This window comes from Elephantulus edwardii, unplaced genomic scaffold (genome assembly GCF_000299155.1).
Source record: "Elephantulus edwardii isolate Elephantulus edwardi_28Jun2011 unplaced genomic scaffold, EleEdw1.0 scaffold00035, whole genome shotgun sequence".
Lineage (NCBI taxonomy): Eukaryota > Metazoa > Chordata > Mammalia > Macroscelidea > Macroscelididae > Elephantulus > Elephantulus edwardii.
Genome location: NW_006399785.1, coordinates 9,030,556 through 9,044,893, shown reverse-complemented (window position 1 = coordinate 9,044,893; position 14,338 = coordinate 9,030,556). Strand labels below are relative to the sequence as shown.

General features: G+C 49.2%; 1 protein-coding gene across 1 annotated transcript in view; it reads left to right on the top strand.

Moving 5' to 3' along the window:
• Positions 1-1,985: 1,985 nt before the first annotated feature.
• LAP3 (leucine aminopeptidase 3) overlaps positions 1,986-14,338 on the top strand; it is a 25,132-nt gene continuing 12,779 nt past the window's right edge. Inside the window, exons 1-7 of the mRNA XM_006884533.1 lie at positions 1,986-2,078; positions 4,266-4,381; positions 6,367-6,421; positions 6,839-6,944; positions 8,527-8,686; positions 9,919-10,083; positions 13,148-13,306. Of these exons, the coding sequence (XP_006884595.1) occupies positions 2,070-2,078; positions 4,266-4,381; positions 6,367-6,421; positions 6,839-6,944; positions 8,527-8,686; positions 9,919-10,083; positions 13,148-13,306 (770 nt within the window). The 5' untranslated portion in view covers positions 1,986-2,069. The remainder of the gene's footprint in view (positions 2,079-4,265; positions 4,382-6,366; positions 6,422-6,838; positions 6,945-8,526; positions 8,687-9,918; positions 10,084-13,147; positions 13,307-14,338) is intronic.

The following is a 14,338-nucleotide window of genomic DNA, read 5'->3' as shown; positions in this document are numbered from 1 at the left end:
GCATGCTCTTTGGAGGCAACGATTATAAACCTTTCCCTCACATACTTCAGGCATGTTCCTTGGAGAGGGACATGATGTTCGAAAAGGCAGGGGGTCAGCGAGGGAGAGTGTAAGGTCTCCAAGGAAGAACAGAACCCAGTTCAGGTTAAGGAAGATAATTTATTGAGGAGAAAGTGCTGGGCTGGCTCTTAAGCAGAAAACCATTCCCCCTAGAAGTAAGAGGTGGGTTTTACATCCTCTTACAAGGAACTTGGGGAAGGGGATACTCAGAGATGTTTTTTACAAGATGGGGAAGTGGGCTGGGGTCTCAGACAACTATTTCTGGGGAAGGAGGTAGAGCAGTTTCACATCCTTGACAGGAACAGCCACAGTTGCTGCTTGCTGTGATTGGATCATTTCAGTAGTCATTCTATGAGAGGGAGGAAAGAAGGGCTCTGCAGTCCTTATAGAGAGGAATATTCTCAGTCAGGTGGATTGACGCTGTGATTGCTGCAATGAGCTCCAATGGGTCAGAAAGTGTGAGGATAGCGCAGGTGAGGACGGGATTCAGCTCTGTTGTTCATAGGGTGACTACGGGTCATACTCAACTCGATGACACTTAACAACATAACATCTCCAGCCTCATATCTGTTTCGAAGTCCACATTTTCTAACTACTGGTTCTCCTTCCTTATTCCTGTCTTTTGTAGTCCAGTCATCAATTATTATTAATGAATCTTAGTTGCATGTTTGATTGATTTTGAACTGCAAAATTTGGTAGAAATATTCCATTTTTTCCTCTTTGGTTCTGGTTGTTGGTGCCTATATTTGAATGCCAGTGGTATTAACTGGTCTTCCTTGTATGTTTATGGATACTGTCACTCACAACATTGTTTTACAGGACGGATCTAAAAAAATGGGGTTTTTGACTCTGAATGCGATCCCATTTTTCCTCACTTTTTCATTTCCAGTATATCAGACCATGATCTGATTAAAAATATCCAGCATCAGAGAGCTGGACAATGACTAAGGATGACAGAAGAATCAATATCTCTGAGTTGTGATGCTGGAGAAGAGAATTGACCATACCATCGATGTCCAAGAGAACCAACAGGTCTGTCCTGGAAAGGGTGAAAGCAGGCTGCTCCGTGAAGGCAAGGATACTGAAGCTTTGTCTGACATACTATGGGACGTTGCAAGAAGGGACCAGTGCCTGGTCATCATGCTTGGGAGGTAGAGGGGCAGAGTAAGAGAGGAAGACCCTCGATGAGATGTATTGAGTCAGTGACTGAGGCAGAGATGGCGGGAACAGTGAGAATGGCTCAAGACAGGGCAGGGTTCAAAGCTGTGAGTCGCAGTCAATAACAAAGAACAATATCACATCCAGTGAAATTTTATGGGTACCATCCTCCCGACCACCCCAAGCCCTCTTAGCCAAGCCAGGTGCGCGTGCGCACTCGCATTCCCTTCTTCTGACATATCCTTCAGCCACCACATATACGCCTCCACTTCAGGGTGGTCCTGTGCACCGACCTCACCTTTCCCTGGAGCTCCACCACCGCTCTGCCAGGCCAGTCCCGCCCCAGCCTTCTGGCGCATGCCCACTCCACCTTTTAACCTCTCAGTAAAAGCTCCGCCCCCAGACCACGCCCCACTCACTAGCCAGACTTGCTCCCACCCCCGACCCAAATCTCAAGCCTATTTGGTCCAAGCCTGCGTCCGTCAGTTAGAACTCCGCCCCAGACGCATCTTCGCCCCGCCCTCAAGAAGATGTCTTCAAGAGCCTCTAGCGCTTATTCGCTCCCCTGGCACGCTCCGCCCCCTAGGCGCACACCCATTCATCCTGCGCCCCGTCCGTCCCCGCGAGTCTCCGTCTTCATCTCGCGAGTTCCCCCTCCTGCGCGTGTGTGCCTGAGACCCCGCCCCCGAGGCGTGCTCCCGCCTGCCCGGCGCCACGTGCTCGCTGGAGGCGGTGCAAGGGGCCGAGCCGGGAAGATGTTCTTCTTGCAGCCTCTTCCGGCTGTTGGGAGAGTTGTGATCAGGCGTCTGGTAGAGAATCGCTCGTGGAGCAGGAGAGTCTCCACCGCGGAGATGACGAAGGTAATAGGCGGAGGAGGCCGGTTCCCCGGCCGCGCGGGGAGCTTGTCGGCGGGCGCCGGGCATCGCGGCGTGTGGTCACGGGGCCCGGACTTCTGCGCCAAGTTGCAAAATCGGTTAAAAGGCCAATTGCCCTCCAGGGCTGGGCGGGAGACGTGGTGACTGGGTTCCCTGGGGCTCCCGGCGGCCTCATCATCCTGGGAAGATGATGGCTCTGGCGCAGGTCTACCGAGCTTTCTCTAATCTACGCTGGCTTCGTTTTCTTATTTTTGAAGTTACCAAAAAAAAAAAAAAAGAAACCCTAAGGCTGGGAGGAAGCCTTGATTTGGAGAGGTGACATTTCTCTCCCAAGACCCTGCTGAAGACGAAAGACTAGGAAAACTAGTCGAAAGTGCCAGGGGGTATTATTCCTCCAGCCAGATTTTGTTTAATTAGGAAAAAGGGGGTTTTGGAAAGAGACACACACACCTCTTTGTGAACTGGGAAGGGGGCTCTTGCAGGAAGATTCACTCTCCCAGCTAATTGAGTCTCAGGAAATGATGAAAGGCACTAGAAAATTCGGAGAGACGCGAATCGCCGTAGGGGAATCTTGGAATTCAGTTTGAGATTGGAAAAGAAATAATTGATGGGGAATCTTCTAAGGAAGTGTCCCAGATTGATGGAAGACCCACCCAGATAACCACCCTGCCCAGTTCCCCCGGCTGCTTCCCGGTAATAATCCTAAGGGAAGTTGGAAGTTGGAAAAGTTAGCCAGGCCAAGGTCTGCTTTGTAGAAGAGATTGGACACCAAGGTGCCAGTGTGGTTTTGTGATCACAGATCAAGGAGTGAAGAAATCGGAGAAAATCTTCCTCCTTCCGCCCCCGCCCCCCCCCCCAGCGGCTCTGGTGTCAGCCTAGGTTTCGTTTACCTTTTGTGTTTGAGTGGGACTGTCACTTAGGGTTTTTTGTGCATCACTGAGTTTTCCTGAAGGGCAGAGATCCTCAGGTGTTTGGGACTTGAGACTGTGGAGGGGAAGAGGTGAGCCTGAGTCCAGGCAGAGTGCCCAATTTTGCTTCTCCCTGAGGAGTCTCTCTGACTCTATTACAGCCTGTGTGTTGGCCAGAGTTTATATTAGGAATGAGCAGGTACTCTTGAGTTCTCTGGCCAGGAGAGCAGAGGCTGAGATGTTTGCTTTCGATGGCTCTAACTAGGCTGCAGATGGATGTCTTTTCTTTTTCCTTTTTATTATTAATTTTAATGAAAGTTTACAGAGACTTTGGATTTCCATTCATTCACTGTTGCACTTTTCTCCCTACTTACCCCTCCCCCCCCAAGTTAGCTCTTCTCTTTGAAAAGTGAAAGAAAAATTCTTTCATTGTTATACCATCCCTCCCCCCAGGTCCATTCACTATGCATCCTTCATTCTGGATTCCTGTCTTGACAAAAATACCTAATCCTATATCTCTTTTAAGCAGTTCTCTCCCTCAGCCTTTTCAATACAGTATACATAATTTAGCCCATCTTTCTCAGTCTCCCCCCAACCCCGATGGCAGTCCTGTTTTACAAGAGTGGCACCATGCAGTGTTTGTCCTTGTTTTCTTAAAGAACCCTTTGTGCTTCTGAATTTGAAAGTAAAGCCTCTTGCTGTTGTAACAGCGATGGTTTCTTGGGACTGACCACAAGGACAAGACCCTGACATGTGGCGGTTACAGTCTTAACTTTTGCAGGACTTTGAACCCCTTGAGTAGAGTTTGGTCACCCCAGCACCTGCCACTTTTGAATTTTCTTTTGAGCTCAACAGAATACATCGTTTAGGTGGAATGATTTGTTTTTTCTGGAGTGTAGGGCCTCCAAAGTCCCTCTCATGGATCTAACTAAAAACCAAACCTTATCTACTGCTGATGAGTCATTGCCAGCTGGAGAACAGGTGGCCTAGTGGGTAAGGAGATGTGCTGACAGTCCAAAGGCAAGCGGTTGGGATCCAGCAGTGGCTCCGAGGGAGAAAGATGGGCCTCCCTGTGCAATTTACAGACTCTGAGGTGTTCTGGAAGCTCAGCTCTGAGTCAGTTCCCACACTACAACCCCATGACAACATGCTTCCAAGATCATAAATCCTACAGAAACAGCCTGCCTCTTTGTTCCCCCGAAGAGAGGCTGGATTCAAACTGCCGACCTTTCCAATTATAACCATCCTCTTCCATTGTCCCCAGGGCCTCGTTTTAGGAATCTATTCCAAGGGAAAAGAAGATGACGTGCCACCATTTACAAGTGCAGGAGAGAGTTTTGACAAATCTGTGTCCGGAAAGCTGAGAGAACTTTTGACCATGTAAGTGTTTAGCTGGGAGGGGCAGTTCTTAAAAATGAACAGAACCCACCCTGGGCTGAAAAGGTATTCCTTTCTCTGCTTCATTGTGACAAGATAAAATGGGCCTTGACTGCTTGGTGAAAGTGAAAGTCCTTGGCATAGGATTGCACTTTGGTACTTGGTGTTTCGATGCGGGTGAGTTCTGGGAAGTCAAGCCACTTACAACATCATCACTGGCCTCTTGTGAGGGACTGACTCAGAAAGATCTGGAAAGCACCAGACTTCCACAGCCCACCTCCTGGTCCGCACTCCTTTCTCATTCTCCTGCTGCCACCCTGCCTCCCGCCAGCCTCTCTTCCTCCATTGTCTTCTTTTTTGTTGAGGGAGACCACAGGGTCCAGAAGCAGTCATGAAAGCTCCTGGAGTCCACTCCTTCCTTGCCTGGCTTGAGTTTCAGGGGCTTCTCAAATTTTAGTGCTCAGGTGTGTCACTGGGGGACGTGATGAGAGTGCAGAGTCTCATTCTGTAATTCTCATTAGTGCTTGATTGAGCTGGTTTGACCAGGGAGCTCTGGTGGTAGTGTCTGTAGAGAGTTGTGCTTCCAACCCAAAGGCAGCCCCTCTCTGGCGGTTTGAATTCACCAGGGGCTCCGCTGGAGAAAGATGGACAGTCTCCTCCTGTGTGATTTATACCCTCGGAAACCTGGTATGAGTTGATTCCATCTCGACAGCAAAGACTTTGCATTTTTGATCAATCAGTTTAGAAAAGTTAGTGAAAAATTTGTGTTTCCAAGTCCTGAACTACAGGTACACACACACACACACACACACACACACACACACATTCTCTCTCCTCTCCCCCTCCCCTTCTCCTTCTCTTCTCCTCCCTACCTCCCTGTTTCTCTCTCTCCCCTCCCTCTCTCTTTCCCCTTCCCTCCCTCTCTCTCCCTCCCCCCTTCCCATCCCACCCCAACCCCATTGAGTTTGTTCCCACTCAGAAGACCCCGCAGGAGGACCAAGTAGAACTGCTCCATTGAGTTCCCAAAAACGATAATCTTAAAGGAAGCAGACTGCCACATGCTCCTTCCTTGGACCTGCTGATTTCGAACCGCTGACCTTTCTGTTAGCAGTAGACACTTCAGTAACTGGATCTCTAGGGCTCCTATACTCCAAGGCTCCTGTGCAGACTGCATTTGGCAGAAATAGAAGTGACTCCGTAAAGCAGTTGTGACAGTATATAGTATTGGGACCATAGAATCTTTGTGAATCTAAGAGATGATTATAGTAATTGTATGAAAGACTTTGTATCTGTTCTCCATTGCCGGTTCTTACCAGAGACCTGGCCTGGATTAATCCGTTAATCCGAAGCCAGGTGAAAGGTTAGAACTTCCGTGTCCACTCAGGCGCTTTGGAAGGAAGGCCTGAACCTGCCTTCAAAGAAGCTGGCCGCTGAAAGCCCTGTGTGCAGAGCTCTGCTCTGAGATACCTTAACACCGAGTATTGACAAAGACCATTCAGGGTCCACTCCTCTCTCGAAGAGGACCTCTTACCTGCTCCACCCTCTCCTCCGCCCCGCGTGTTCATACAGAAATTACTCATCTCCACAGACACTGACTTTCCGGTGGGCAATAACTGTCTTACTTTATTTCTTCTTCTTTATTTTCACTTTCTGTCGGGAGGCTTAATGATTTGATAAGTTCAGCCTTTGTCGTCTGGTGCCAGGATCCCTCTGTTGCCCCGTGTGGTGGTCAGAGCACTGTCTTTCTGAGGCATTCCATCACGTGGCTGTTTGAAAATGTGCATAAATTCTTGTCTGGACATTTGCAAAGGTGTATGACATCTAGTTTTCGACCTAGATTTAGGAGGGCTGCATCTGACCTAGTAAAAAACATCAATGACAAAAAGCCCCAGACGCTGTTAGCCTGTGTGATAATATTGAAGATAGGAATATGTCATTTTCAACAAGCAGAGCCAAGGAATTCTTACAACTCATGCCTCTTGCTTTAGATCGGGACCACCTCTGAAGGCAGGCAAAACCCGAACCTTCCACGGTCTGCATCAGGTACGAAACAGTTCGTTTAACAAACCCTCTTGTGTCCCTACCTTGGACCCCTATCAGTGTTGTCTGTGGCTTCCCAGTCCCACCGAAGGGCTCATAATAGATTGCATTGTCTTAACTTGGCTTAACGCAGAAGATGATGCGGGGACAGATCACTGCCCAGGAGTGCCGCAGCTTGTGTGTCCCTGAGGCTGAAGCCTTGCTTTGTCCAGCGTCCGTATTACATAGCAGAGTGCTTTGAAAGCCTGTCCTCAGGTTACCACTCAGACACGGGGGAGATGGTTTTACCAAGAGCTCCAGAGTTAGCCGAGGTTAGAGCTCCCCGAGTCTCCTGGTGCTGGGCCTCCCCTGTGGGGCGCTGTGTGAAGGTGACAGCTCAAAAGTGACCACCACGTGTTTGGTCTTATGTTTGTGGATCAGGACTTCCCCAGTGTGGTGGTTGTCGGCCTCGGCAAGAAGACAGCCGGCGTCAGTGAACAGGAGAACTGGCACGAAGGCAAAGAGAACATCCGGGCTGCTGTTGCAGGTGACGTGACCTTTTACCTTTAGTAGCCAGAGCCTTAGGGATCCCTTCCTCATGGGACAGCGGCCTCTCTCTACACCCTGAGAGAACCCGTCCGTCGTCGTCGTCATCGGTCCCTGGGCACAGCTCTGGAGGGGAGTGTGGAGGGTTTACTCACAGGGGTTCTATTTTTACTATTTTCCTGTCTTGTATTTGGACGTCTTCCTAGCATTCACTCTTACAGTATTGGTTTTAAAATTCTGTTCTCACTGATAATTTTTAACAGTAGTAATTATAAGCTACTGTCTTAGATCTCTAGTGCCGGTATAGCAAAAATAACACAAGTGTGTGGCTTTTACATTTACTCTCATCGTTTAAGAGGCTCCAAGTCTGGATTCAGGGAGCCAGCTCTACAGGAAGGGTTTTCTCTGTTAACTCTGGGGAAGCCCTGCTTCCTTTGAGCACCTGTAGGCCTGCCTGTGTCTTTTGAGAAATCCACGGATCTCAGCAGCCTCTTTCCCTGGGTCTAGAAGTTCTCAGCGCAGGGACTCAGGGTTCAAAGAACATGCTCCTGGTACTGAGATGCTTCCTCTCTGCTGGCTTCTCAGTCCTTTTAATCTCTTCTAAAAGGTGAAACAGACCACACCCCAAGGCAGCCTCTCTTAGTCAGATAAGGGCTGTAACCTAAGGGGCTTGGATTCTACCTTGATCCCTTTATAAACAGAGTGATGGGGAGGAGGTTAAGGAATGATTACATCATTGCATAACTGCCAGTTTACATCATTTGTAACTGCCAAATTGTGTCACGACGATGTGCCAGCTCGTTGACCATCATGACCCAGCCAAAGTGACACATATTTGTGGGAGGGGCATGGTTCCCTCCATGGTAGCCATGGTGGGGGAACTTTGTCCTTTTTTTAAAGCTTTCCCGGGGTTGTCCGTGGGTTTTAAATTCAGTAGAGTCATCATATTTGTATGTCGGAGATAGTGGAAGCAAAGTGCAGGGTGCATGTTTATAGCAAAAGGCCTGTTCCCATGATGCACTGAGTCACAGTAGAGCTGAACAGTAGGGCCTTGAACTTGGAAGTGCTGGTTAAAAGGTGCTTTGGAAAGCATTTTCAGAACAGTGCTAATTAACTCGCTTGGCCTTTGGCCCTGTATCTATCACAAAGGCTTGTTAAATTTACTTTCAAAGTGCGTATGAAGTGGTCATCATTTTTATTTGGCATTTTTTGCTGACGGCATTTTAATGACACGCCGTGTTAATAATGGACTTTGCTCCAGTTCTTGAGTGTCATTTCCCTGGCTCTCTGTCTCTGTGGATTTTAACCTGGCGAGCTCTGGGTGATTGGGAAGCTCCTCTAGGCAATTACCGTGTTTCTGAAGTGCTGCTTGACACAGCAGCCGCCTGCTTAGAGCCCAGGGCCCGCCCTTGACCGTGGAGCTGTGCCCACTGTTCCTCAGCCCGCCCTCTCACCACCCACAAAAGGTGTGCACCTCCTCACTGTACAGACAGGGACACATGGGGGTTCTCAGGCCCCCGTCCTGGCCCTGCCTTCCGCCCTCTGCTGTCCCCGCCTGACTGCCCGTCTCTGTCCTCTTGAAGCGGGCTGCAGGCAGGTGCAGGACCTGGAGATCGCCTCGGTGGAGGTGGACCCTTGTGGAGACGCCCAGGCAGCCGCCGAGGGAGCAGTTCTCGGCCTCTACGAGTACGATGAGCTGAAGCAGAAGCAGAAGGTGAAGGTGTCAGCGCAGCTCCACGGAAGGTGAGGGATAGAGAGACCGCGGGCCCCACTGTCGCGAGAACGCACGGCCTGCTCTTGTCTGCCAGCGGCTGTCCCCGCTTGTCCCGTCCGTGTGTCACCTGTCCCCAGGCTCCTCTCCCGGCATCTTCACCAGGGACCCCCTAGACCCCGTCATGACCTCATCACTCTAGACACCCATAAACGAGGTGGCCCTCCCTGGAGCCAGTGAGCAGAGCAGGTTTCAGCCAGCTTCTCGGGGACCAGCATTTACTGACCAACACTTTGCTGAATGTTAGGAGTACAGAGGTTAAGCTGCTGACCGAAAGGTCAGGAGTTCAAACCCTCCTACCCCCCACTCCATGAGGAAAAGGGGAGGAGACCATCTGCCCCACGGGGTCGCTGGGAGTCCCGGGAGCTGGAGGCACCGGTGGGGAAGCACAGTCCTTGCCCACGTGGCTCAGGCGGGGAGCCTGGTCTCAGCAGGTTGACCGAGCACCGTCTGTGTCCCGGTCCTCCTGCGCTGGATCCCGGGAGGCCAGGCCCCTGGTCTCAGGGATAGACCGTGTGAGCTGAGGTAGTTACGAACGGCAGGGGCCCAGCGGTCAGCCACCCAGGTGAATGCTGGCCCCACTACTTCCTCCTGGGTGCCTCATTCCCTTTCTCTCTTCAGTGGGGCTTTTATGAACCTGTGTGGCTAAGTGTTCCCTTCTCTTTTGCCCGTCTCCACGCCATCCATAAGAGTTCCTGCTGGGTTCGGAGGTGGCAGCTCAGAAAAGCTGGCCGCATCCTCTCTCTCTAAAACTGAGCTTTGCCGTCTGGTGGGTCAGTGTCAGCACCCTTCCCCCCAGCAGGAGGAAGGCAGGGCAGAAGGGCCTTCAGTTGGTTCCGTGAGGTGTCACTGTGGCAGCTCATCATACCGTATTGTTCCTGGAAGGCAGACTGAATGGGTCTTTCTGGGGAGGCCACTTCCATACGTGGAGAAGAGGGCCCGGGGGACGTCCTAGAGCTCCCAGGAGCCCACCTTTCTTGACTATTACAAAGAGGGAGAAGTGCCTGGCCAGGTCCCCTGGCTGGGCTTGACGAGGGCCGGGTCCTCCAGCTTCATGCAGATCAGAGACGGGCGGAGCTCTGTGGGACTCGCTCTTCATGTAGCATTCGGTCTCCGGTCTGTAGAAGGTGCAGCTGCTCGCTGCTGTGGGGTCCAGGGCCCTGGAGGGGTGCTCTGACAATGACCCTGTGCTTCCTCCTGACAGCGGGGACCAGGAGGCCTGGCAGAAGGGAGTCCTCTTCGCTTCTGGGCAGAACCTGGCCCGCCGCTTGATGGAGACCCCGGCCAATGAGATGACACCCACCAAGTTTGCCGAGATTATCGAGAAGGAGCTGAAAGCTGCTAGCAGTAACACGGACGTGTACATCAGGTGAGTCCTAGACAACAAGGGGAAAGATTCACCAGGGCTATACGACCTAGAGGAATGATTTCCAGTTAAAAGAATGGAGGCAGCTGGTCCTTCCAGAAGGCCATGCCTTCAATAAACGCCCAGGTTTGGAGGTGCTCACTAGAACGCCCTTGTTTACAGCCTTGTTTGAAGTGAGTCTTAGCAGGCTTAACTCCCTTTTTGTTTCTTGTCCTTGTTGAGGTCTGTTGGCCGCCTGGGATGGACAGGCAAGTGCTGAGCGTCCTTGGAGGTGGGTGCCTCCATCTGTCTGTCTGTGGGAGTCAGGCTTTCCCTCTTGGCCTGGCGCCGGGGGGGGGTGGGGTGCAGGCATCACCACAGAGCCCCTTTGTGTCCCCAGCCTGGCAAGGATAACAGTGGGGATTTGGTTCGCTGATTACTCAGGCTACTCTCCTTCTGTTACCTCCATGGATCCTGTGTCTCTCTTAAGTAATAACTGGTCTTCCTGCTTCCGTCAGAGACGGCTCAGATGGTTCTGGAAACCATGAGGAGCAGTGTGACCACTCTAAGGAGAGTCCCTCCCTGCAAGAAGCAAAGAAATGGGATATTTTAAGCACAGTCGAATGTACCTTCACTTTGTATTGTTGTTTGTTTTTATTTTTTTAATTGTGGTCTGAGTGAAAATTTATAAAACAAATTCCTTTTTCGTTGAACCATTCAAATGCACTTTGTTTTAGAACATTAATTAGAGTTCCCACAATGCAGTTGTCCTCTTCCTGGTTTCCTCCTTGTAGGCCTCGTTTTCATTGATCATAGCCTATTGCTTCCTTCTAGGCTTTATCATTGGGCAAAAGCTTTTCTTTTGACCTGATAGGATTGGTTATTCTTAGGCATAAGAGCTTTCCTACGATGTGATTGGTCAACTTATAAGCCTTGTTCATTTATGTTTTTAGAAATACCAAAAATAAAGCGGTAGACCTTTTCATCATCTATGGATATCCTGTGCGGTCTTAGAACCTTCATCAGCTGATAATCAGCGTAGAACCTGACATCAGCTATGAGTTAACATTTTGGAAAATGTCTAATTGACTGCTAGGAGAACAAACAGGTTTGTTCTAGAGAGAGTGAAACCAGGCTCCTCCTTGTAGGCAAGGATTTTGAAGCTCCGTCTCACATATTCTGGGCATGTTGCCAGGAGGCACTGGCCCTTGGAGAGGGACGTCATGCTTGGAAGGGTAGAAGGACAGCACGAGCGAGGAAGATCCTGGGTGATAAGAATTGACACAGTCACTGGGGTGGTGGGGGTACGTGTGTTGGAGACAGTGAAATTGGCTCAAGACAAAGCACGGTTCAGAACAACATGTTAAGAAGACTAGTAATTACTAAAGTTTACAGAACTTTTTGTCACAGGGCCTGTACAAGGAAAAAGAATGACAACCCAATAGCAAAATGGGCAAAAAAGACATGCCAAGACTTTAAAACAAAGCAGGACATTCAGATAGCAGCCACAGACACAGGAAGAAAAACTCAGTATCACTGGAAGATACATGCAAATCAAAACAACAGAGAGATAACCATCTCACCCCGTTAACAGTAGCAAAGTTGAACAAGACAGCAAGCAGTGAATGTTGGGGAGGATGTGGAGAGGTTGGAACTCTCATGCTCTGCTGGCGGAATTTTAAATTTGCTCATGTCCAACAACTCTGGAGGACAGTTTGGTCTTTCCTCAAAAAGCTGAATGTAGAAATCCCAAAAAAAACCCCACAAAACACAAACTAGTAATTACTGTCTGTTACCTGCCAGTGAATCAGGGAGATGGCTCACAAAACCCCTTAGTAATTCTCTAGAGAGAATATTTTATTTTATTAATTTTAATGAACATTTACAGAGATTTAGGATTTCCATTCACTCATTGTTACATTTTTCTCCCTGCCCACCCCTCACCCCCAGTTCGCTCTTCTCTTTGAAAAGTAAAAGAAAAATTCTTTCATTGTTATACATTCCCTCCCCCCAAGTCCACTCCACTATGCAGCCTTCACTCTGGACTCCTGTCATAGCCATAATAACCAGTCATACATCGCTTTTAAACTGTTCTCTCCCTCATCTGTTTCAACGCAGTATACATGATTTATCCAGTTTTTCTCCGTCTCACCCCAACCGCGAGGTCAGTCCCGTTCTACAACAGTGGCACTATGCAATATTTGTCCATTTGTGACTGAGATATTTCACTCAGCATAATGTCCTCCAGGGTCACCAATTTTTAATAATAGTGCATGAGTTCCTTGTTTTTTTTTCAGTGCTGCATAGTATTCCATCATGTGAATATATCAGAGCATCTCTCTTTACATTTGTTGATGGGTACTTAGTTGTTTCCAACACTTTGCTATTGTGAACAAAGCCACAGTAAGCATGGGTGTGCATATATCTGCCTGGGTGACAGTTACTGTTTCTTTAGGTTATATTCCCAGTAGTGGAATTGCTGGGTCAAATGGTATTTCTATTTGCAACTTTTTGAGAAAGTGCCGTACAGCCTTCCACAGTGGTTGCACCATTTTACACTCCCACCAACATTAAATAAGGGTTCCAGTTTCTTTACAACCTCGCGAGCATTTGTTGTTTGCTGCTCTGTTGAATTTTGCTATTCTCACTGTGGTGAGATGATAATCTCATAGTTGTTTTGGAGAATCTTTTGATGGTGTTCACTTTGACCTGGTTTTCCCAGTGAAGACTCAGAATGCAGTGGCCTGCCCAGGATGTGACCCTTGAAGCCTTAGCAAGGAGTCCTGATAGGACAGCGGTCATTGAAGCAGCTCAGTTGTTAACCAAAAGGCAGCAGTTCTAATGCGCTAGCTGCTGCATGGGAGAATGAGGTGCGGTCATCCATGAGATCGCAGCCTCAACCTTGTCCAGCAGTTCTGCTCTGTCCCCTCAGTCACTGTGGCAGCAAACCAGCTCTGAGTTTGGGGGATTGGGTTAGATCGTGGAAGCGATTTGCTGTGCTGCTTTGCACGTGGATGTGATTTCCACAAGTTCTTTTGAAGTAAAGGTAACAGAGTGTATTGGTTTTTCCCCTCTTCCCACCCTACAGACCCAAGCCTTGGATTGAGGAGCAGAAAATGGGATCGTTCCTGAGTGTGGCCAAAGGGTCCGATGAGCCTCCAGTCTTCTTGGAAATTCACTACCGGGGCAGCACCAACGCCAGCGAAGCACCGCTGGTGTTTGTTGGGAAGGGCATCACCTTTGACAGGTACGTCCTGCTGCATCTGTGGGCAGACGTGTGGACGTGAGCGACTGAGGGCAGAGTTTGCTTCCAGAGCGCGGTGCTTGGTGGTACCTGCTCCTCCACACGTGTTAAGCGTCCACTGAAGTACTTTCTGTGGGTCAGAGTGTTGTAGACCGAGAGTAAAATAATCTCATGATTATTAATAATGAGAGAGACAGCCAGGAATGAGATAGAGCAGAGAGCATAAAACAGGGGGCCAGCAGTTCTAGACTGAAGACCCCAAGTCATGTTTCCCTGTGTATTTATTGATAATCAGGGGAAGCAAATCATAAAAGGAATTCCTTGTAAATGAAGCCGAATTTGTCTCTATTGTCAACCTAATGCTCTAGCTCAGAAAGTATTTCACAGGTAGTAACACTCCCTCTGTAGAGAGCCCCTAGCTGTCTCCTGTCTGCAGGGAACAAACAGCTCATTTTCTGTGATCTGTCACAAGAGAAATCCTAACTTACAAATTTGGAATTCCTTCAATTCCTGAACAAGGGTTTTCATATAATATTTGCTGTAAACTTTGGCTTCCGGTATCAGAGGCTGTGGTAGGCATCGTGTATCCGCCCTCATGCTCATCTTGGGAGGTAGATGTGGGAGACATTGTACAGGTAAAGCGGTGAGGGCTCAGAGAGGTTAACTCGTTTGTTCAAGGTCCCGTGGATAATAGAATCAGTCAGACCCTGGATTGTGTGTAATCTGGAGCCGTGCTGCTAGCCCGAGGGCCACGTGTGTCTGGTCGCTTAAATCCAGCATCAGTGCTGTGGGAGGAGATGGGAAGGTCTCTCCACGAGCAGTTCACATCCTCGGGAACCCGACGGAGAATGTCCTGAGTCAGAACTGACAGTAGAGTTTGAGGGTTTGTTGGGGTTTTTTCTAAATTAATTTTTTTTTTTTCCATTTCAATGAACATCTACACAGATTTTGGAATTCATTCATTGTTGCACTTTTCTCCCCACCCACTCACCCCCACCCCCACCCCCAGTTCGCTCCTCTCCTTGAAAAGCAAAA